At 41.6% G+C, this 24,009-nt stretch overlaps 1 protein-coding gene across 1 annotated transcript in view; it reads left to right on the top strand.

Annotated features, from left to right (window-relative positions):
- Positions 1 to 24,009, top strand: part of GFM2 (GTP dependent ribosome recycling factor mitochondrial 2) — a 1,110,238-nt gene that overhangs the window by 872,152 nt on the left and 214,077 nt on the right. The window contains 4 exon segments of the mRNA XM_044063950.1: positions 6,053 to 6,101; positions 10,526 to 10,544; positions 21,379 to 21,412; positions 21,735 to 21,763. Of these exon segments, the coding sequence (XP_043919885.1) occupies positions 6,053 to 6,101; positions 10,526 to 10,544; positions 21,379 to 21,412; positions 21,735 to 21,763 (131 nt within the window).

Below are 24,009 nucleotides of genomic sequence, written 5' to 3'. Positions count from 1 at the left end.
AAGGTGCCTGTTCTGCGGGGAGGCAAATAGCTACAGATATGGAGTACCCCACCAATGAACCAGGTCCAGGAACACATCCCTGTGAAGCATCCATTCATGGGAGTGTGTCATGGATCTGCTTAATACATCCACCACAGAGTTTTAGGCAGAGGGTAGGTAAACAGCAGGAAGAGTGACGTACTGAATGGCCAGTTCCCATGCTTTGATAGATAGACTGCATAGAAGTTAAGATCTGGTGCCCTCCTGCTTGCTTATGTACCAGAGGACAGTGGTGTTGTCTGTAAAAATCTTCAGAAGCCCTGGCTGGAAGAGAGGATGGAAAGTTTGCAAAGCTAGAAGCAGAGCCCTCAGTTCTCTGATGTTGATATTCTCCCTCTTCTGAGATGGAAAAACACAAAGCACAACACCAACCAGTAACAATAAATCGATGAACCACACGCTGAAATATAGGAACAAGCGTTTTACTAAATAAATAAAAGATTCAGTAAAAAATACAAACGTTAGCGCTTTCGTAAGGCACATAGACCAAACTTCATCAGACAATTCAATGAAACAACAGTTCAGCTTATATATCACACACCCACACCCTTCAATTAGTTAATCATGAAAAATCACTCTAATCAATAATAAACCTATGCACTTAGACATGATAAAAAAAAACATATAAATTACATAAATGTTAAATAATAATTACACATAATTAATGCATACAGCATTCACATACAAAATAATATTAATATATTGCAATAAAAACATTTCATCTATTTAATACCCTAAGCCTTAATTTACTGCTGATGGAAATAGTGTCATTCAACCCAGGGGGGACATGGGCGTTGAGAAAGACCTGCCACCAAATTTCTTTATCTTCCAACCAGAACCTCCAAGGTCCACCTCGATCCCTCCGCTTGACCTGCTTAACACCACAAATTTAAATGCATGATCAGGAAACATTTTAATATGCCTAAATAAAGCATTTTTTTCCTCACACTTACGAACATCATATAAATGCTCGTAAATACGCTGGTTCAACTTCCGTTGGGTTTTCCCGACATAAAAACCGGGACATTGTGAACACAGGGCAGCATATACCATCCCTTGTGTGTGACAATTAAACTTACCCTTACTAGAAATAACCCTGTTAACAATCTTGACCTTAGATGTTAAAATATTTTTACACTGACTACACACACCACAAGATGTCATTTTCCCCTGTACATTACAGTCCTTGACTTGTTCCAATAGATTTTTAATGTTCCTATCCCTTCTAAATACAAATTCAGGGTGTTCCCCAAAAAAAGATCCCAACCCCGGATCACTGTTTAAAATGGCCCAATTCTTATTAACTATAGCTTGCATGATACAGCCGTCGTTGGAAAAGGTAGTCACCAGTGGACATGATATATCATTCCTCCTTCCAGACCTCCTAGATATGCCCAAAGTTACTGAATTGAAAGTAACTTCATGGTCAACCAAACTGGTTATGTCCACATTAGTAGATAGACCCACCATATTCGAAATATTTTCTCCCAAGTTATTCAAAATAGGTTTAAAATAACCAATCTCACATTTATCTATCACCTTCCTTCTGATATTATTAATTAAATACTTGGGGTACCCTCTACCCATGAACATTTGACACATGAAGTCACATTCATCAATGAAATCACTATAATTTGACACCATCCGGGCTTCTCTTACCAATTGCCCATTGATGATACCTCGTTTGACCTGCATGGGATGACTACTGTCAAAGTGTAAAATACTATTCGAGTATGTTGGTTTTCTATAAATCTTTGATTTCAAACCATCCATAGTTTTAACCAAGAAAACATCCAAGTAAGAAATCCCATCCACCCCAAGATTGTATGTAAATTTCAAAAATGTAGTACTTTCATTAATGTAGTTCATGAATTCTACAATACATTCCTCAGACCACTTCCATGCAATGAATAAATCACCCAAATTTTTATTTTATTTATTTATTTCCAGTTTGATTACCGGGGAAGTCCACTGGGCCAGAACGTGCCCATTTTCAGTGGAGGCCCGGGGAGAAAAGCTCCAAAAGCAATGCGAATACAATCTAAGTTACATAGTGTTGAAGGTAAAAAAAATACATGTGTAATTACATTCATACAGTTAGTAAAAAAGCAAATGCACACAGTATACCTCAAAAACATCATTAAGGAAAATACCTCAGATACAAGATGACATTACTAAAAAAAGGAGAGGTAAACAAATAGGTTTTCTCCCACCAGGCCATCACCACGTTGGCAAATAGTGGACCACATGGAGAACCCATGGCCTCTCCCCCAAGTTGCTTGAAATAGTGCCCCTCAAAAAGAATATAACTGTTCCTGAGCACTATCTCCATCAGTTGTGTTAACATGTTGTTAGTAGACTGAGGTAACCCGAACTGCTCAAACAAGAATTCAGAAAACCATTCAAGGCCTATATCTGAGATGGGGACGAAAGACCCTGAACCTTCTTAGGGGGCAAGGGTTGCCCCCCCAGCCCAAGTCTGAAGGGTCTGTGAAAATCTGTCGAGAAGGCTGGGGTAAGAGAAGAAGACTGGATTCAGAGAGAGTTGCTGAATCCACCAGAGGAGCTCTGTTTTCAGGCAGGGAAGAAGAGGAATCATAACATGTAGCGGATGAGCATGCTGGGACCAGGTAGTCTTTATAAACCACTAAAATGTTCTTATATAGAGTTTTGCGAAGGGTAACAAGGGAAATGTGGAAGTCATGAACCCTAGAAGTCTTAGGAATTCCCTGGCTGAGATGGAAGAGAGAGTCAAGAAGGGTCTCCATGAAACAAGTGAGAAACTGAACCTTGTCTGTTGGCAGGAACACCATCGTCAAGTCTGTTCTGAACCTCCACCCCAAAAAGATGTGATCCTGAGATGGAGTCAAAGTGGATTTTTTGAAATTTATTGTGAAACCCAGGGTCTGAAAAAAAATGAATGGCCTTCCTCAGATTTTGGGACAAGAGATCTATTTTGCTTGTTAGGAAGAGAAGGTCATCCAGGTAAGGATAAACCTGAACCCCCTGGACCCTTAAGAAGGGAATGGCAGGGGCCAGGCACTTTGTGAATACCCTTGTAGCAAAAAAACAAAAGGCAAGTCAGAAAATTGACAGTGCAAAGAACCACTAAGAAACATAAACATTTCCTGTATAACAGACTGATGGGGATATGCAGATAATCATTTCTGAGATCCAAGGAAGCCATGAAAGATTGGGGTGGAATGCGGGGAAAGATTGTCTGCAAGGACAGCATCCAGAAAGAAGGTACTTGCAGGAAAGTGTTCAACTGGGAGAGATCAAGAATTGGTCTTCAATGATCATCCTTCCTTGGGACCAGGAACATTCTTGAGTAGAAACCCTTGCCTATCTGATCCAAAGGTACAGAGACATCAGCTGTGAAAGGAGTTGTGGAAACAGATGCAACTGACTGGATGGGGGGTGTGGAATTCCCATGAAAGAAGGAAGATTCTTCCAAGTCATAAAATAACTTTTTAGAATAATGGACAGGACCCAGTCATCCTCAGTGATCCTTGTCCAGGCAGGAAAAGAAAGAGGTGTATGACTTGGAAGAGAAGGTAGTCACAGAAAATTGGGTCTGGCCCGAAAGGACTGCTGAGAAGAGGGGACTGAAGATGTTTTTGACTGAAAGAATCTTCTGGTGGACTTCTTAGACTTAGGAGCAGAAGAAGGATAAAGAGCAGGTCTCCTAACAAAGGAAATCTTGACAGGGAAGTTTCTATGAAATTTAGCAAACTGGTATTTGAGATCTTGAAGCTCCTTCCCTTTTTCTTGCAGAGCCTTAACTAAGTCTATAGCAGCAGATCCAAAAAGGGCAGGCTTGTCCAAAGAAGCAGCTAGCAACTTCGCCTTAATATCATCAGGTAATGATTGAAGTCTCAGCCATGAATGTCTCCTAAGAAGAGAGGCAAAGGCAGCAGCTCTTGATAATGCCTCAACAGCATCACAGTTGCACTTAAAGGAATGTCTAGCCACTTGAGAGGATGCAGCCAAGAGAGACATGACCTGCGTTTTAATCTCAGAGTCTGCCAAAGAAGATAAGGCCTGTGAAGCTTGAGAAAGCAAAGCAAAGGAGCACCTAGACATGCAAGTCTGGTAATTAATAGCTTTTATAGCTAAAGTGGAAGAGGTATATACCTTTTTACCTTCTTGCTCCTTTTATGTGAAGTAAGAAGCTTGGCAGAAGGAGATAATGGGGAAGACTTATCTGAAACTACAGAGACCACAGCTGGATATGCAGAGGGACACTTATAGAGAAACTTGCAGTCATCTGGAACCTCATCAAATCTGTCAGCCCTCTTGGAAGTGGGGACCTGAAAGTCTGGAACTTTAGAGGAGGAGGAAGAAAATGCATCTATGAAAACTGGAAGGACTAGAGAAACTGCAGAGGGAGAGGGAACCTCCATCAGAAGGTCATAATACCTCTTCTGTTCTTCAGAAATCTGGGAACAATCCCATTTGAAAAACTCCATCATTTTATTAACAGTCTCTCCAAAGGAAATTTCTTCTTGAGGGGAATTCCCCACCACTGGGTTCCTCCTCAGGAGATGCATATTCCAAAGAAGAAGAAGCAATTTGGGTGGAATATGTCATGGAGTAATCATCAGAGATGATTCCTCAGAATCAACGTCAATCACCTCAGACCCAACAGCCTGAACCGGAGAGGAAGTGAAAGAAGGCTGAGGCTTCAAGGCCATCAAGGCCTTAATCACACCCTGGGAAAAGACATCCCAATCCAACTGTGGAGAAGAAGGGATGGTTGAATGTTTGGCCTTCTGTTTCTTTTTCACATGTCTTTTTGTGATAAGGGACAAGGAAGAGGAACCTGATGTAGGCCTAATGGCTGACACAGTTAAAGAAGGATTCCTAGTCACAGCAGCAGCCACAGAGACGTCGCTGGAGTGCTCCAGCACAACTAGCTGCTGTTCCCCCATTTCTTTCTAAACAGATATCTGCAAAGTCTCAGATATGCTGGGATCCACTCCCTTGGCAGCTTCTGCAGAGGTACCTGCTGATGATGCAGACCCGATCTCAGATCGTACGAGCGGATCTTCACAGACCTCAAAGGGTACGCCTGAGGTAGAAGGCACAGAGCAAGAGGATTCAGGTTTCTATTTACTTACCTTCCTCTTCAAACTCAGCATGGTTGAAGGACCCCCAGAACCCTCCATAACATCTTTAGCTAGATGTTTAAGCTGCTGACTCTCAAGATACAGATTAAGAGCCAACAGACAGCTATGCAATGTCTTAGGCACAAAGGCCTGACAGAACAGGATCAGTAGTCGTGACTAGGCCCTAAACAGAAAAGACAGAGGTCATGGTTATCTTTATGTGGAATCAGCCTTCCACACCTACTTGCCCTTCCTGGATGACATGAAAAAAATAGACAGCAGTAACAAGAAAATAAATCCCCCATTGGGGAACTTATCTGAAGCTGGTAGTGACACACACACAAAATTCGACTGCAGGCCGTATGTAGGAGTCAACCTTCCGAATGGCGGCAGACATATTCTGAGGATGGTACACATGGATGTCCTTTTATGGCTGACGTTGTCAAATCAGATGTGTGACATCCCACATACTGGCAGTAGCTAAAAGCTTTTGTATACTGGCTGGATGTTGGGTCATACAATCCACATGCAAAGAATATTGCAGCACTGAATAGGACATATGCTACATTCTTCCTCTTTGTTTAAAATCAAAATTTTCAACTTATATTTCCTCTGTCACAGATGCATCTGTATATGCTGGTCATGTGAAATCAAGAACAGAATATGAACAGGAGTGTGATGCCCTTGTACTGGCCTAGTAATCAAGTAGCCTCAATCCTCACCACTGGCAACAGCTAGGGGACATCACACTGAGAGGATGACAAATACACATACAGTAAAGTGCAAGTTCCTTAAGAGCACAAAGAGATCACAGTCAGTCTGGAGCTGGTTTCTCCCTCTTTCTCCAGATCCCCAATAAGACTCCCCACTGGCACAGCTATAGGGTTAAGATCTCAGCTGAGGGGCTAAGCCAAGACCTCCAGCACCCTCTCTGTCCAACCAGTGCTTCGTGTCCCTGCCCAAGTAGCTGACACACACACACTTTGAGATTTGGTTTATACACACACCTGGGGAAGGCTGGCACAGGTTTACTAGCTATGCCCCCTTTTACCCAGACTATAAGGTAGTTTCCCCTACTTATCAGCTACTATAAGACCATTACAATCCTACTGTGTAATGTTACTATTATCCAAATGGTAGATGACGAAGACTTGCAAGCTATTTAGTACTGTAACAGCTTAAATATGTCTCACAAATATCAGCCACAAAAATTAGTTTAAATATATTTAATAATTTATTTATTTATTTATTTCCAGTTTGGTTACCAGGGAAGTCCACTGGGTCAACATGACCCGTTTTCAGTGGAGGCCCGGGGAGAAAAGCTCCAAGAAAACACTGTACAAGTTCAATTACAATAAAATGCAGGAGTATACAAGATAACATTGTACTGAGAAACACAAATAAGAATTTACAACAAGCATAGTTGGCAGAATCTGTTAAGAGAGAACTTAAGGGTGATTCAGTTACTTTTGATGCAAGGGAAAATGAGTGTTGAGAGTGATTGTCAGTTAAATTACATCTATTGAGGAATCAGATTATGCTTGCTTTATATACATAATTAAGAAGAAAGTAGAAAATTATTCACAATATTTACATTAATTACAATAATAAATAATAAAAGAATAAGACATATACTTAGTCGATAAACACAGTAACTTTAGAGTTCAAAATCATAGGAAATATTTTAAAGCAACATTGCACGACAGTCTCAAATAAATGCAGAAAACATCTAAACTAATCTTTACTATATTCCTATCTATATCGAAGAAAGACACTATGCCCTAAATCTTACTTACAGCAAAAAAATTGCAGATGATGATTGAGTGGATGTTCTTGCTAGGTCTAAAACAAAATACAAAATCCCAGTCTCTCTCTGAGAGAGTTCTTAAATTAATATCAAATATTACTGCTGATTTAGCTTGGATGACATCACTTTTTGTCACCTGTCTTCAGTTCCCAGGCTAAACCCCCAGTGTCCAACATTTAACATCTCTGTGTGAAAAATACATAGCCTTCAGATGTTTGCAGTTGCTAGAAGACATAAAACAATAAAACACTTACAAAGCAATGCAGAAGGCACCCTAGTTCACATCCTGTCTCTTTGCTGCATGGAAACTAACTTTTATAAAGCAGTCGTAAAACAATTTAATTTCAACTTATTTTCTTGAAGTTTTCAAAGTTAACTCATTTATGCTCTAGTTTCTACTGTTAAAACATACATTTGCACAGATATATAGTTCATAAACATTTCTGTTCTTCTGTTCTTTTCCAGTAGGGTACACTGTGGACACATTCTTGAAACTCAGTACTGTACAAACCCTGTTCAAGACACACTTCCTTACCAGTAGTTTAATATATACATAACATATAGTTCTCTTACATTTGTAAGACAAGCTTATGAATTATGCTGATATTCCCAAATGACATGATTATTGACAAAATTCCAACTAACTGGGCTGGCAGCATTTCAGTTTGTCACCCCCCCCCCCGCCCTGAAAACGCAAGCTAGTTTTTCGAGTGACTCTTGAGAAACATTGCTTGAGAGGGTTGAGTCTATCTGGTAATACCTTACCCCCTTCCCTGTCTTGAGATTCCAGCTGCCTTGGCATTGCTTACCCCAGTACAGTGCTACACTGTCCCATCATATGCCTGCAACCATAGGCTCCACCACAGTAATCTGGGATTTTTCTAGCTGGCTCCCTGCAGCCATAGATGCCCCTCAGACTCCTCCTGCCTTGTATGGCAAATATTTAGCACAAGAGCCTCCCCCTGTCATGGTAAGATTTCTTCATGTTAACATGGTACAGTTTGTGCCCCTGCCTCCTGTCTAGCAGTTCTACCATGTAGTTAGCATCACTGACTTTCCTTACTACCTTGTAGGGTCCCTCCCAAGCTGCCTGCAGCTTGCTGTGTCTGACAGGAATGAGAGCCATTACCTGCTACCCTCATACCTCCTAACCATGCCGAATAACTCGGTTTTTACCGAGTTTTCAGGTCCAAATACTGGGGTGCCACGATTCACGAGTGTCACCCCTCCATTTCCGACTTTTACCAGCTTTAGTTTTCATTTTATTTTTCAATTTTTCCCCATTTCTTATTTTGAGCTGACGTCATCACTTGCGTGATGATGTCAGCTCCGTCAGGGCTTTCAAGCTGTCGGAATTGAGCTCAAGGGCTCATTTCCAGTTTTCCCTGTGATCTCTGAGCGGTTTATTCAAATGAGCGATAAAACGTTCTGCCGGTACATCATAATGTTTTTTAGAAACAGTTGCTTCAGCTCTTTTCTCAAACGAGCACGCTTTGTGCAGGTTTTTTCGTAATTCAAAGTGCTGCGCCTGGCTTTGGTGTTCAGAAACATTTTGGAAGGAATGGATTTTGCAGGTAGGAAAGGATTATTTCTGGCAGAAGTGTGTGTGTGTGTGTGTGTTTCCACCTATGAAAGTATAAATTACCAAAGCCTATGTGTGTGTATATGCACATGTGTGTGTGTATTTAAAGGGAGCGAGAGATTACAGCTATAGTGCTTCCTGGGTTGGCCAGATAGAGCCAGAGAGGTCCCATGGAAAAGAAGGTCTAGAAAAAAAATTACAATGCATGCAAAGAAAAATATGGTTTCTAATATTACAACATATCCATGCATGATGTACATAGGTTAAGATAAAAGCAACCCTATAAAACTCAAAATACTTTAGTAATATATGTTCAGTGATGATGAACTGCTTTATTATAATGACTAGACTACACAACCTGAAGTAAATTTCAAGCCAAAGTGTTGCCAAGATATGTTGATATGTGCCAGCATACCTAAATTTAACTTTAGATTCAACGATTTTTATGTCAGTACTAAGGGTATTCCAAATTAAAGGCATTAAGTAATTGGGGAGCACAAAGTGATAGACATTGGGTAGCACAAAGTGATAGACAAAAGTTAACAAGGCAAACAAGTCTGTGGCAGGAGTTTTACCTGGGTTTTGAGCGACTAATGTCTCATTATAATGCATCTGTTTTATAAAATATTATAGTCCTAGGGGGTCTGCTAACAGTGCAGAATAGGTGTGGGTAAGGAAAGGCAGAAAAGCAAAAACTGATTTAATTGTGAATGGATGTAGAGAGATTGAGTGTAAATGGGTGTGAGAAGTACAGAGAGAGAAAAATGAACTATATTAAGTAAATTTATAAGTTACACTTTAAATAGATTGCCTCTATCACACTGATTATTTATGAGTAAAGGCATAACTGTGGCTGTGTGGAACTAGAATATACAAAAGCTGCCACTATGGTCACATATGTTTATCCATCTTCCTAGTAGAGCCCTGTCCAGCCAGCCGTCGTTTCCATGGATGCAATTAGTTGGCCAGATCATTAGCCAAATGAACAGGTTCTAAACCCTATGTAGCAAATATCTAGGAATCTTTAAGAAGTTGAAGAAAAAAAGCACTGACAGCAAACTTAAAAAATCATACTTGTTGGCCAGCACAGGCACCAAACTAAATGATATCCATTAAGTTTCAGAGCTTTGCCCAGGTTTTTTGTGCTAAGAGGTTGAGCGCTGTTCTGAGAAATTAATTCACTAAATGATAGCCATTAGGTTTCAGTCTTCCTATTTTTCAGGAAGCTGCTGATTTGGCATAGTGGTATGTTGTTCTGACTGTAGTGCATAGCATTCTGGGTTCAAGACTTGCCAGTGAAATGCATGGTGGTAACATTACATTTTATTCTAGCAACTATGCAAAATTATACAAGCAATGTTTAAAATGTGTCCCTGGTTTTTTACCTTTTGTCCCCCCCCCCCTAATAAAATGAAATTGAAAATAAGTGTGAGAAGCTGTGCAAGATGCTTATGGCTTACACTACTGTCATGCTATTTATACTGTGGGTGTGGAAGTAGACTTTTATGATGGAAATGTTCTGAATTGGGCAGTTTTGTCATTATTGGTTCATGCATTTTGTTTCATTGTCTACAGTACATCCTACTGGAAAAATGTTCAAACAATAAATCTAAAATGCACTCTGTCTAACAAGTGTGTTGTATTATACAAGTTCACAAGGTCAAGGAATATAATTTAAAGTCAGGAAGGTGTATCAAAGAAAAGAACACGTGTGTTTCTTGTTTTGTGTGCAAGGGGCCAATGATCTGAAAACAATCCAAAGGTAATCTTTATCCACCACTGGCCAGTTGCATTTTCTTTGGATGTGATGTGGGTTTCAATGCTGTTTCAATGAATGTGAGTTTCAAGGGCAGAGATGTTTTAATGCCAAGTCTGTTTTCATTGTGAGACAGTATCACTTTGTTTATCCGATGTCTATTACTGTTTGTTCATTGTTGTGCTGTAAAATGTAAAAATAAAATCCAAATCATTGTAGAAGTAAAGCAGTATGTACACAGTGTTTATGGTAAATAGGGTGAAATAGCCAGGTAATGGGACATTGGAATGGCTGCAGGGGGACTCTGGTGCCATATTTTAGTTGTCTGTTCTTCAGTTTGCATTTAAAAGTTGGTGTCCCACAATTCCATAGGAGTGGGTGGGGTTACATAATTATGCATGCAAATTAGATGTTAATCAGTGTACAGATTTGTACCTATTTTTCATGGACCTTGTCCAGATTGTTGATGTTTCCAGGTTGAGAGGTATGGCTGCCCTACAGCATACTCTCTAGCTTAAGCATTCCTGTCATACCAGACCTTATTCTGCTGTTGGGGCTTCTGCCAGGTTTTCCTGGACCAAGCCCATGAGTTCCCCGAGCATTATCCTGAGGTTTAGCACATATGCCACAAGAGATTCCTTGTGGGATTCACACTCACCCTCCCATTCATCTCAAATCAAATCTAGGGGTCACCTCACCATATGCCCATAGAACAACTCAAAGGGTGAAAACCCTGTGGATTCCTGGGGAACTTTTCTGTAAGCAAACAACACTTGGGGCAAATATTTGTCCCAGTCTCTCTTGAACTGGTCTGCAAATGCCATGTAGCATGGACTCGAGTATAGAGTTTAACCTCTCAACAAGACCATTAGTCTGGGGATGGTAGGGGTGGTCTTTAGGTGCTTCACCCCACAGTACTTCCACAGAGAAGCCAGGAGGTCTGACGTGAAATTGGCACCTCTGCCAGTCAGTATTTCTTCTGGAAAACCTACCCTGCTGAAAATTTCTAACAAAGCATTTGCCACCTTTTCTGACTCAGTGGAGGACAGTGCCACCACCTCAGGGTATCTGATAGTGTAATCTACTACCACTAGGATATACTTTTTCCCTGTGGAACCTGGGGTACTAAGAGGCCCCACAATATCCATAGCTACCCTCTGAAATGGCTCCTCAATCACAGGCAAAGGCATCAAAGGAGCTTTCACCTTGTCTCCTGCCTTGCCTGCCTTTTGGCACTGCTCACAGGTCCTGCAGTACCCTGTTACAGCTCTGGAAATCCCAGGCCAATAAAGGTTCTGCATAATACGTCTCTGTATGTTTTATGCCCATATGAACTGCAAAGGGAATATATCATGGGCTATGGCTAGAAGTGCCAGATGGTAAGCTCTGTTCATTACCAACTGCTGTATTCTCTCACCCTCTAGCCTTCCCTCCGCGGTCCACTCTCTATACAGTAACCCTTTGTCCCAGTATACAGATTCCCCCTTCCCTCGAGAATCAGGTGCCTCACTAGCTACCTCCCTCAAGCCTTGTAATGTACGGTCTGATACCTGAGCCTGTCTCAACTCTCTCTTTGTAAACCTTCCCAGCTCCCCTTCCACAGGAAGCCTGGTATCCTCTGACAGGGGTGCCTCACTATCAGCCTGGGTACTACTATTCACCTCTGCCCTTGCAGTCACTCTGTCCAAGGGAACATCAGTACCCACAAGCAGCTGTGGCTCACCTTCAGTCTCACTGCTACAGGGTAGCTCCCTCCCTGAAGTAGCCACCTCACCAGTCCTGGCTGCAAGTGTGCAGTCTATCTGGGTCTCCCTCAGGCTACCTGATCCACATGCTTGCCTCTAAACCTGACAAAATCAAAATAATTCCCTATCAGGACATCTGCATGGATATCCTCAAACACACCTACTTGTTGGCTTCCTTTTCCACCCTCCCAGTCAAGGTGAACCCTAGCCAAAGGTATTTGGAATGGTGTCCCTCATAAAGCTCTGACTGGAGTAGAGCGCCCAAGCAAGTAGTGGTCTTCTGTAACCATTGCAGACTTCATAATGGTTAGGTCAGAGGCTGTCTCCCTCTTAGCAGTGGCCTATTTCCCATCCACTAAGATAGGATATAGCCTCTTGTGGTAGTGTGGCACCCTTGTTGTCTTGAGACAATTTACTGCTGGCATTTTGCCATTCCCACTTACTGGCTCTCCCACCTTTTGTTCCCCACCTTGCCTCCATGGACATCTATATGCTACATGGTCCCATTGTTTGCTTTTAAAACATTTAACCCTTGGTCCTGGACATGTACCTGGACAAGTGGCTTCCCCTGCTACTGGTGGACTCTGTTGGGGCAGGCTGGGCTGCCCACCATGGGTTCCCTTAAACCCATGAGCAGCACTGGGTCTCCCTTTCCTGTGCAGGGATACCCTGCTTGCTAGGTATAGGTCTCCCTTCTTCCCCAACTCATCTGCAGTAGTGCACTGTCCATCACCAACCAGATTCTCATGTCCTCAGGCAAAGAGGTAAAGGCTTGTTCCCTCACTAAAAGGTCTGCCAGCCCTTCTAAAGTGGTGACCTGACATCCACTCACCCACCTATGAAAACAAGTGCTTAGGTTCAGCAACATATTCACACACACTATCATCTGCCTTGTGTCTATGCTCACAAAACTTTTTTCTATAAGCTTCAGGTGTTAACTTAAAGCATTCTAAAAGACAGTTTTTTACAATATTACAATTTAAGTAATCAGTATCAGACAATTTAGAAATATCAGTTACAGCTTTACCATGGAGTAGGGGGGTCAGAAACCGTACCCAGAGCCCTTGGTCAACATTATACTGTTTACATACCCTTTCAAACATATGAATGAAACTATTAAAACTATCCCTCTCTATAAATTGTGGAAGAAATTTACTGACCTTTGTTGATTCTGCGATTCGGTTACTCCCTTCCCCATTACCTCCACGAATCTAGTGAAGAGTCAGCATCTCCTTTTCATGTTGCCTCTGCCTCTCTTTCTCCTCAGCCTCTGGACTTCGCCTTTCTCATTTTCTTCAGCTTTTAGATGTTTCAGTTTCTCATTTTCCTCAGCCTCAAGATGTCTCAGTTTCTCTGCTGTTTCTATTTCCAAACTCTTGACCTCCAGCTCAAGTCTCTTTATCTCCAGATGGATTTCTAAGTCCAGTGTAGAAAGGTTGAGCTGTCCAGTTTCTGAGAGTTGTACATCTCCAAGGCCAGCCGGGTTTTCCTCCTGATCGCTGGTCTGAGATGCAGCTGTGCCCAAAGCTACAATAATTTCTTCCTTAGTCAGGTTGGCATGCACCAGTCTTTTAACCTGGCACATCTCAGGAAACTGGCTCTTTGTCAGCTTGCCTGCTTTCCCTGACTAAACTAACGAAAAAAAATTGTGAAGTGAAACTCTCAATGTTCACTGCATGGCTGCTTGAGAGTACAAACAACTTCAATGACCACTGTACACAGGCTACAGGAATTCAATATCCACACCACTACCACCAATTAATATGTCATGTGGCTAATCCAGCACTGAAAACCAATTAATATGTGATGTGCATATACCACCACTGTCCACCAATTAATATGTGATGCCCCTGCACTGGCACAGTAATCAAGGAGGCTCAATACTCACCACTGTCAACAGTGGAGAATGTACACACTGGGAGGATGACAAGTATACACACAGTAAAGTGCAATTTCCCTTAAGAACACACAGAGATCAGAGTCAGTCTAGGGCTGATTTCTCCCTCTTTCCCCAGATACCCAATAAGACTCCCCACTGGCACAGCTATAGAGTTGAGTCCTTAGCCAGGGTTCCAAGCCAAGTCCTCCAACACTCACTCTGTCTAACCAGTGCTTTGTGTCCCTGCCAAAGTAGCTGACACACACTCACACTCTTGGAGATTTGATTTACATACAAACACAGACAGACAGACAGACAGACACACACACACACACACACACACACACACACCTGGCAAAGGCTGGCACAGGTTTACTAGCTATGTCCCCTTCTGCACAGACAATAAGGTAGTTTCCACTGCTACCAACCCCTACTTATCAGCTACTATAAGGCCCTTATAAAGGGTGTCCCATCCAACTATGTAATGTTACTATTATCCAAAATGGTAGTCTTATCAAGCCTTGCAAGGCTATTTAGGAGTGGCCTGTACAGTGTCACCAGATACATATGCAAGTACACTAACAGCTTAAATATGTCTCACAAATATCAACCACAAAGATAGGTTTAAATATATTTAATAATAAAAGAAGACAGTACTCAGTCAATCAACACAGTAACTTCAGAGTTCAAAATCACAGGAAATATTTTAAAAGAACATTGCAGGACAGTCTTCAAATAAATACAGAAACATCTATGGGGGGAGGGTGCATTTGTCAGATGAAGAAAAAGAAAAAGATGAAAAGCCTTATAAGAATCATATTGCTTTCATGAAGGTCTTTCTCCTAAATATTGTTCTATTATTTAAGGGCTAGTTTTTCCCAAACTTTAGAAGACTATCATAACAGCTTAAAATTATAGCAGATATCCTTAACTTAACTTAGTGGCTGCGGTGGTTGCCGGTGTCGCCTCACAGGTAGAGGTCCTTCGGTTTGATTCTTGGCTGGGGTGCCTGGTCCGCCGATTCGATTCTTGGTTGGGGTGCCTTCTGTGTGGAGTCTGCCTCCCTGTAGTCACGTGAGTTTCCTCTGGATGCTACCATTTCCTCCCATATTCCAAAGACATGCAGCAGGTGGACTGGACACTCAGTTGTGTAAACCTACCATAAATGTAGATGTTCGAGTGTATTCACTGTTGCAGTCCTCACATATTTTCAACAAATTCAGGGCGTGGCCATGGGAGCTGCCTGTGCTCCTACATTTGCAAATTTAATTTTGGCAAAGTGGAAGAAACATTTGTTTTACATTCTAAGTTCAACTCCTGTTGGATCCTATATCATAGGTTTTTAGACAATATAGTTATATTCTGGACAGGAAGTAGTGAAGAATTTGAAGAATTCATGGAATATATAAATAATAGTACTAATTTCCTCAAATTTACTTATAAGACATCCCATGAAATTCTCCAATATTTGGACTTGGAAATATACAAGACAAATAATAATAAATTAGAAACTAGAATACACAGAAAAAACACTTTTTGTAATTCTTTCCTTCACTATAATAGTGCACACCCAGCACATTGTAAAAGGAATATAGTGAAGGGACAATTTGTCACAGGTTGTAGAATGACTAGCTTGGATAGTGATTTTATTACTGAATGTAATTTACTTGAAAAAATGTTTTTGGATAGGGGGTACCCTAAAGATTTTATTAAAAACATTAGGTCTGAAATAGAAAGGGGTAGGGAAAATAAATTTAAACCTATTAAGGGGGCTATAAATATTAATGATAAAGTAAACAATGAAATAGAGAGTAAGGAGACGGAAAACTTAGGTGAATACCAGCAAGCCCTTGTTTTGGAATATAATGCAACAAATTATAATATAAGAGGAATTTTCCAGAAAGAGTACGGAAAATGTATTTCCCTTACTGACTTGGAAGATGTACCTAAGATAATACCAAAAGTAGTTTATAAAAACTCAAGTAGCATAAGGAATATCTTAGAAAATAAAAAAAACAATAATAGTAAAAATAATATAAACCCCTTTAAGGATGGTGGAAGGAAACTGGGCACCTTCAAATGTGGAAGGTGTAATCAGTGCGAATATATCAATAATAAGGGGGAAATATTTTTGGAAAGTAGAAATAGATGGATAAGAAGTAAAGGACACTATAATTGTGACACTAAGGGGTTAGTATATCTCGCTATATGTGTAAAATGTAATTCATTTTATGTGGGGAAAACAGAGAGAACGTTGAAAAGAAGAATATACGAACATATTTATGATATATCTAAAGGAAAAGAAACTAATGCATTATTTAAACATTCCAGAATATGTGAAGGTTATAAATTCTTCTTTTTAGTACTGGAGCAAATTAAGAATGACATTAGGGGTGGCCCATGGGAAGAAAGAATAGAGTGCAAAGAATTATGGTGGCAAGTAACCCTGGAAGCAGGAAAATTTCCAGGGTTAAATGACTATCTTTCTATCTTGCCACTATTAAAATTAAGGGCTACCAAAAAGTAAAGAAAAAGTACTAATGCAATATTCTCTTATGACCATAGATGGCACTGTTTCCCGATGATTTTTGGTAGTAAGAAAATGAATTGCATAAACATTGCATTCACAAGCACTTTACTCCCTTTATAAAGAACTGTTCTCCTATTTTTAGTAGTATTAAAATTTAATGTTTTTATAGTATTTAAGGTGAATCATATATGTGATAAAATTTATTTATTAATATGATTTTATCAATATATTTTAATATGTATTTATTATTCATAATGAATCCACATAAGTAGAATGAAATGGTGATAATGAATATTCATGAGCCCACTCGAAGAATGATTAGAGTATTTGAAATGAAATATAGGAATTCTATTGGTTTAACATTTTTAAATGGTGTATAAATACAATTGATGTAATTAATTAATCATCTGATGAAGTCCGAGTTGTGAGGACGAAAACGCATGCTTGAATATAAGGCGTTTATGATAGTAGCTTTTTGGCGTGTCGAATAAAGTGATATTTTAATCTAATCAGTTCGCACTGGCTTCTCTCCCCATCTACAGCATTTCTTTTTGGTTTTATTAGTCCTCACATATGGGTTATTCGGCTCCCGGTAGCCCTCAGTCGGCCCGAATACCAGAGACCTTAGTATATGACGTCAGCTGCCACCGGTTGTAAAACTGATGTCAGTACGTCAGGTATAAAGGGAGGCAGCCGATGCCATTTCCTCAGTTTTTCTTGCCTTAACTGTCAGGAATCCCCAAAAGAAGGCTAACCCAGGAATGGTAGCATCCTGGACATATGTCATACAAAAAATAAAAATCTATAGTCTGTGCCTTAGGAAAAAAGGGGGAATGGAGGGTGGGAAACCAGGACTGCAACAGTGAATACATGCGAACATCTACATTTATGGTAAGTGTACACAACTGTACTATGTTCTTCGTGTTTCACTGTTGCAGTCCTCACATATGGGTTGATTCCCAAAGCCCAGTAAGAAGACAAAGGGGGGGAGGAAGGATCACAAATTAAGGGTTGGTAAGGAGGCCCTGCAAAACTGCAGAGGCAAAACCAGCTCTGGATTTAAAAAACAGGGGTAGATTGTAATGCTTTGTGAAAGTATGGACAGAAGACCAAGTAGCTGCTTCTAGAATGTCCTTAGTAGGCACACCTCTCAGAAAGGCTGCAGAGGTAGAGGCTGCTCTAGTAGAATGGGTCCAAATACCCTGAGGGGGAACCTTCCCATGCTGCAGGTAACAAAAGTGAATACAATGAGCAATCCATTTGGAGATGATTTGTTTTGAAATAGCTTTACCCTGAGCCCCAGGCACAAAACTAACCAATAACTGTTCACATTTTCGAAAGGATTTAGTCCTGTCCAAGTGAAATCTCAGCTGTTTATGCACATCAAGAGAGTGCATAATCCTTTCCCCTTTATTTTGGGGATTGTTGAAAAATGTGGGCAGGTGAATAGACTGATTAAGGGTTAAACTGGAAACCACCTTAGGCATAAAGGAGGGATTGGTTCTCAGAGAAACCCGATCTGAGTGAAAAATAATGAAAGGTTCTACTGCCACTAAGGCTTGCAGCTCAGATACCCTTCTAGCTGAAGTAATAGCTAAAAGGAAAGCAGTCTTCCAGGACAGAAACTTCAAATCTGCAGAGGCAGCTGGTTCAAAGGGAGGCAGAGTAAGTTTTTCCAGGACAAAATTAAGATCCCAAGCAGGAGTAGGAGCTCTTCTGGGAGGTCTAAGATTACTAGCTCCCCTCAAGAACTGCTTCATCAAGGGGTGAGAAAAAAATGGGTTGCTCAAAAGAACAATGAGCCGAAATTGCTGAAGCATGAATTTTGATTGAAGAAAAAGGAAAGTCCACCATTAAGCAATCCTGCTAGGTAGTCAAGAATGAGTGAAAGAGAAGGATGAGAAGAGTCTTCTACTTTAGCAAACATCCAAGAGCAAAATCTCTTCCATTTATCTGCATAGGATTTTCTTGTGCTAGGCCTCCTGGCCTCATGAAGAACTTCAACCACCTGTTGGGAAAGATTTAAAGTATTAGCCAGGCAGTTAAATGCAGAGTTTGAAAATGAGGATGAAGGAACTTTCCTCCCCCCTGAACCAACAGATCTGGTACCAGGGGAAGATGCCAAGGCTGAGCCTGGGAAAGGCTGCGAAGGAGGGGATACCAATGCTGCCTGGGCCAATCTGGAGCTATCAGAATAGCCTTTGGTTTTTTTGTCCCTTATCTTTCGCAGCACTCTGGGAAGAAGAGGCAGAGGAGGGAATGCATAAACTTAGGGATGTGTCCATGGGAAGGACAACACATCCACCCTCCAAGCTTTGTTGTGAAACTCCCTGGTGCAGAAGGTTGGAAGGAGATGACTGGTGTGAGAGGAGAAAAGATCCACTTGTGGGGTGCCCCAATGATGAGTGATACGATGGAAAATGTCCCTGTTCAGGTGCCACTCGTGAGGATCCAGAACATGTCTGCTGAAATGATCCGCCAAGGAGTTCAGCCTCCCTGGAAGATACTGGGCCATTAGATGTAAGCCCATGGATGCTGCTATGGACCATATTCTCATGCTTTGTCTGCACAAGGGGTAAGCATGAGTCCCCCTTGCCTGGATAATGTACCACATGACTGTGGCATTGTCTGTCTTGATCAGCCGAGTCCCAGGGTAAAGTAGGTCCTTGAAAGCCAGCAAGGCCTGCTGCACTGCCATCAATTCTTTTATGTTTATGTGTAGATGAATCTGCTGGGTGCTCCAAGTCCCCTGTATGCCCCTGCCCTCCAGATGAGCCCCCCATGCAACATCTGAGGCATCTGTGGTGAGAGTCTGGCTGGCAGGCGGTGGGCGGAAAGGCAGACCCTTGTTCTGAGAACAGGCTGTCGCCCACCAGAGGAACTCCATTTGTAGACAGGGAATCAGGGGAAGACTCAAGTCTAATCCTGTGTGTGTTGACACCAAATATATTTGAAGTACCATTGAAGTTTTCTCATATGCAACCTTGCATATGGGATCATCAAAATACATGAAGCCATGAACCCCAGTGTTTGCAGGAATTGCCTTGCAGAGAGCTGGATCATGCTTGCCAAGTTCATGAAGCAAGCGGAAAGATCTTCTTGCTTCTGTTGAGGGAGGAATACCATCTGGGTGGCTGTATTCAGACTCGCTCCCAGGAAAACAATCTCCCTTGAAGGAACCAACTTTGACTTCTTTTCGTTGACAGTGTAACCCAAAGAGGTGAGAATGTTCTTCACGAAATCCAAATCCTTTTGTTCTGAGGAGTTTGCTTGAATGAGACAGTCACCCAGGTAAGGATAAATTTGAATGTTTCTCTGCCTGCAAAAAGCAATGGCTGGAGCCAGGCACTTCATAAAAACTCTGGGAGCAGTAGATAAGCCAAAGGACAATGCAGAGAATTGAAAGTGTTGCTGCCCAGCCCTGAAGCGAAGAAACTGCCTGCAACTTTCCCTTATAGGGATGTGCAGATAAGCCTCCTTGAGATCCAAAGTTACCAGTCATTAATCCTTGTCCAGCATTGGTAGTAATTGTTGAAGGGTGAGCATCTTGAATTTGGGAATCACCAGAAAAATGTTTAGAATGGACAGATCCAGAATAGGGCACCAGGTGCCCCCTTTCTTGGGTACCAGAAAAAGCCTTGAATAAAAACCCAGGCCTGCCTGAATTGCAGGAACTGGCTCTGTAGCCCCCATAGTCAGTAGAGAAGAAATTTGAGTTTGTATCTCTGCCCTTAGAATTCTGGGTATGTATAATTATCCTTGCAAAACAGGGAAGGTGTAAATGTAAAACTTGTAACCTTGGTTTACTATATTGAGCACCCATTTGTTGCCTGTGATGGTAGACCATACCTCTGTGAACCTGGCTAACCTTCCCCCCAAAGGAAACTCAGAGTCTGCAGTGGTAGGAACAAGAAGGCCAGAGTCACTGAGAATGTTTGCTTTGGGAAGCTGGCTTAGAACACCCCGACTTAGCAGAAGAGGAATGCCATTGTTTAGCCCTTTGAGGGGCAGAAGCCTGCTCTCTGGAAGATCTGAAACCCCTAGGCCTAGAGCGACCCTGCTTGCCAGGATCAGGGAAAGACCGATTCATGGAAGGATAATGCCTTCTAAACCGAGGAGGCTGAACCTGAAGGAAATCATTTACAGCTTGCATAGATTTTGCCTTATCCTCCAACTTCTTTAGTACCTCTTCAGCCTTATTACCAAAAAGATTGTTCTTGTGCAAAGGAACATCCAGCAATTTAGATTTAACTGGTTCAGAAAGAGGCTTCTCCCTGAGCCAAGGATGCCTTCTAATTACGGAACCAGTGGCTGCTGCACTGCAGGAAGCCTTCAAAGTGTCAAAGCCACAATGAAGTGAATGCTTATTAACTAAAGTGGCAGAATTCAGTAAATCTTGTAAATCTTTGTTCTCTGTCATGGAAGGAACATCTCCAAGTTTAGCCTTAACAGCCTCCAAAGTATGCTGCTGATACTTAAGCATGTGAAAAAGACAATTCACGGATGTAATGGCAAGAGTTGCAGAGGTATAGACTTTTTTACCTCACATGTCCAAGGCCCTAGATTCCTTATCAGAAGGCACAGGGTTTTTAGTAATAGTATCCTTAACACCCTTGGGGCCTTGAAAAATAATTTCTGGATCAGCAATAGGGTTTTTAAAAAGGAATTGATGAGATTCAGGAACCCTGTAATACCTATCTGGATTTCTGAGGGCAGGAGGAACAGAATTAGGAATTAAAGAATTTTCCATGAAAGCATCATCCACAACTTCCAAAACTGGAGGTATAGCCAGAGGCTTATGCTGTGGCAAATCTAGAAATTCCCTGATTCTTTTCTTACACTGTGGAAAATCCTGACATTCCCATTTAAAATGCTCCCTAAGAGTATTCAAAGTATTCCCAAAGGAAAAATCTTCTCGAGGGGAGGCAGAAGGGATATTGTCCTCAGCCTCAGAATCCTCAAAGCCAGAAAAAAGTTGAGAATTTCCTTCTTCATCTGCAGATATACTGGAAATCTCAGAATTTGAGACAGACAAAACATCAGGAGATAATTCCCTAGCCCTCTTGGAAGGGGGGGGGGGGGATGAGAGCCCCTAATCAGGGAAAGAAGATCGCCAGCCATCTTTACCAACTGGGACTGCGGTACAGGAGGGGAGGTCGATGCTTGCTTGTGAGTAGGTTTGTGGCTGGAAGGTTTACTAGCAATCCGGAGAGACTCGGGAGGCCTAGCAACTGCAGAAGTCTGAATTAAGGTAGTCGGTCTGGTTCTGGTCTCATGTCGAAAAGAAGAGGTGTCAGAAGCCGGTGCCTGCAAAGCAGCTCCGGACCCATCTGAGGCGGCGACAGGCGGAGGGTCTGAAGACGAAATAGCAGCCTGCGGCATGGAGGACTCCGTAACAGTCACGGCAAAGGCTTGTGGCTGAAAATCTGCAGACTGTAGGGGCTGCGAAAGCACCTCATTGACTACCGCTGTACTGACAACCAATTTCACTGGTGCGTCGTAAGTAGATTTAGCCATAGGCCTGTCACGGTCCTTGTCTTTGCGTTTCCTAGGTATATCCGAAGTCGGGAGACCAGAAGCACAATACTGACAAACTTAGGCTAGACTCTAAAATGCTTATATAAAATCTTAGCTTTACGGAGTATGGTACGCGGGTTAAAGGAAGCACAAGGATTGCAGTTAGGGACGTCATGCTCAAGGCCCAAACAAGTTATACAGTAGGAATGGAAATCACAGAGCAGAATCTGTTTTCCACAGGCAAGACAGTTATTAATTTTATCTGACATTTGTTAAAGTAAGAAAAGAGGATCCGCAATGGGGTACTTATCTGAAGGCGTCTTCAACTTGGTAGTCGGAAAGCGAAATGAAGGTAAACGGCCGAGCGGCACTAGTACAAATTGCATCTGCTTCAGGCTCCGTGTCAAGAAAGACTGAGGAAATGGCATTGGCTGCCTCCCTTTATACCTGACGTACTGACATCAGTTTTACAACAGGCGGCAGCCAACGTCCTATACCAAGGTCTCTGGTATTCGGGCCAACTGAGGGCTACCGAGAGCTGGATAACTCATATGTGAGGACTGCAACAGTGAAACACGAAGAATATCTGGCTGTAGGTGACAGTGTGTGTGCATGTGAGTGGTATGAATGAACTACAGTGGCAGGGCTAGCCACTCTGTGGTGTAAACCTTGGCTCGAGATGATTGTCACTGCTGAAGTGACACCCCGACCCCATGTGCAAAATGGGAAAAGGGGGTTGAGGATGGATGGATGGATCCTTAACTATACTAAGAACATATTTATTATGTTTTTCTGGTCAAATAAAATTTTAGCTATCTCAAAGCAACTTATGCAACAGATTTTTTTTTTTTTTTTTTTGAAACAGGAGACTAATTTCATAAATAAAATTAAAAAAAAAAAAAAAACTGCTGGAGCAGACGAGTCCAGTAGGTGAAGAACAGAAACAACCACAGCCCCTGTAAGGAGGTCTAATCACAAACACTACGGCAACAGTGAAAAAGACTAGCTATACTGCTGGTGGAGGTAATTATAGGAAATTTGATACCTAGTGTACAACCATGCCATTACATGTCTGCAAACTAAGGGTGGGCTAAAAAATAAAAGACGTCACCATATCAAAAGACCTACAAGCGGATCTTGCTCAGTGGGTCACTGATCTGGATATCCTTCCTCTGTTGTGTTTGAGAACACTGCTCTGAAGCTTCTTTGCTTGTGGGTGCATACCTACCAGCTCACCTGCTCAGTCAATGAGTAAGCACATTCCTGCAAGTCAAGAAAAAACAATGTAGGAAAATTACACCCTAGAAGGGCATATAAAAATGTAATTACCCAATTTTAAAAGAGAACTCCAAGATCAGCTAGTACATGGAGGAGCTGCCCAGACACAGAGGGCCAAAAAGGAGAGTAAAACGGACCCGCTAAAGGCCACCTCACAAATAAACTGACATGGTAGGAACACAAATTAGTAACATAGCAAGACTACTATATTTGTTATTGGTGGTACCACAAAATTTGGCCATGACTAAGAATCAGTTAACTTACCTTCAGTAAGTGGCCTAAGTGCCTCAGAAGCTAGCTAGGGAGAGATGGCAGTGAGTGGTTGATGCCAACTCATTCATCCTGGGGAAGGGTATTGTCGGAATCCTACAGTAAGAGCTCCTTCTCAGGAAGGACCAGAATTACTGCTCTCACAATGTAGACATGGAAGTGTGAGGCAGTCAAGGAGTACATGCAGAATCACACACTTATAAAGGCCCAAATTAACAGGCACTATACAACATTTTCAAGTTATTGGGGGATGGGTATAAGGAGCATATAAGTATTAAAAATAAAACTTTAAATCAAGGTTGGTGGTAACGAGGGTGGATATAAAAGATCCCATGGCACTTATTTATTTACTTATTAATTTGTTGTTTGTTTATTTGTATTTTTACCAGGGTAGAGCACTGATCAGCATATGACCATTTGCAGGCTCAGCCTTGGTTACAAAAGGTAGCAAACTCCATTTGGTTACATTGAAATTAATAAAGTTATACCACAAAA

Source organism: Protopterus annectens, chromosome 2.part2, assembly GCF_019279795.1.
Source record: "Protopterus annectens isolate FY-2018-M chromosome 2.part2, PAN1.0, whole genome shotgun sequence".
NCBI classification, from domain to species: Eukaryota; Metazoa; Chordata; order Ceratodontiformes; family Protopteridae; genus Protopterus; species Protopterus annectens.
Note: the sequence above shows the minus strand (reverse complement) of the source record. Positions and strands in the feature narration are given on the sequence as shown.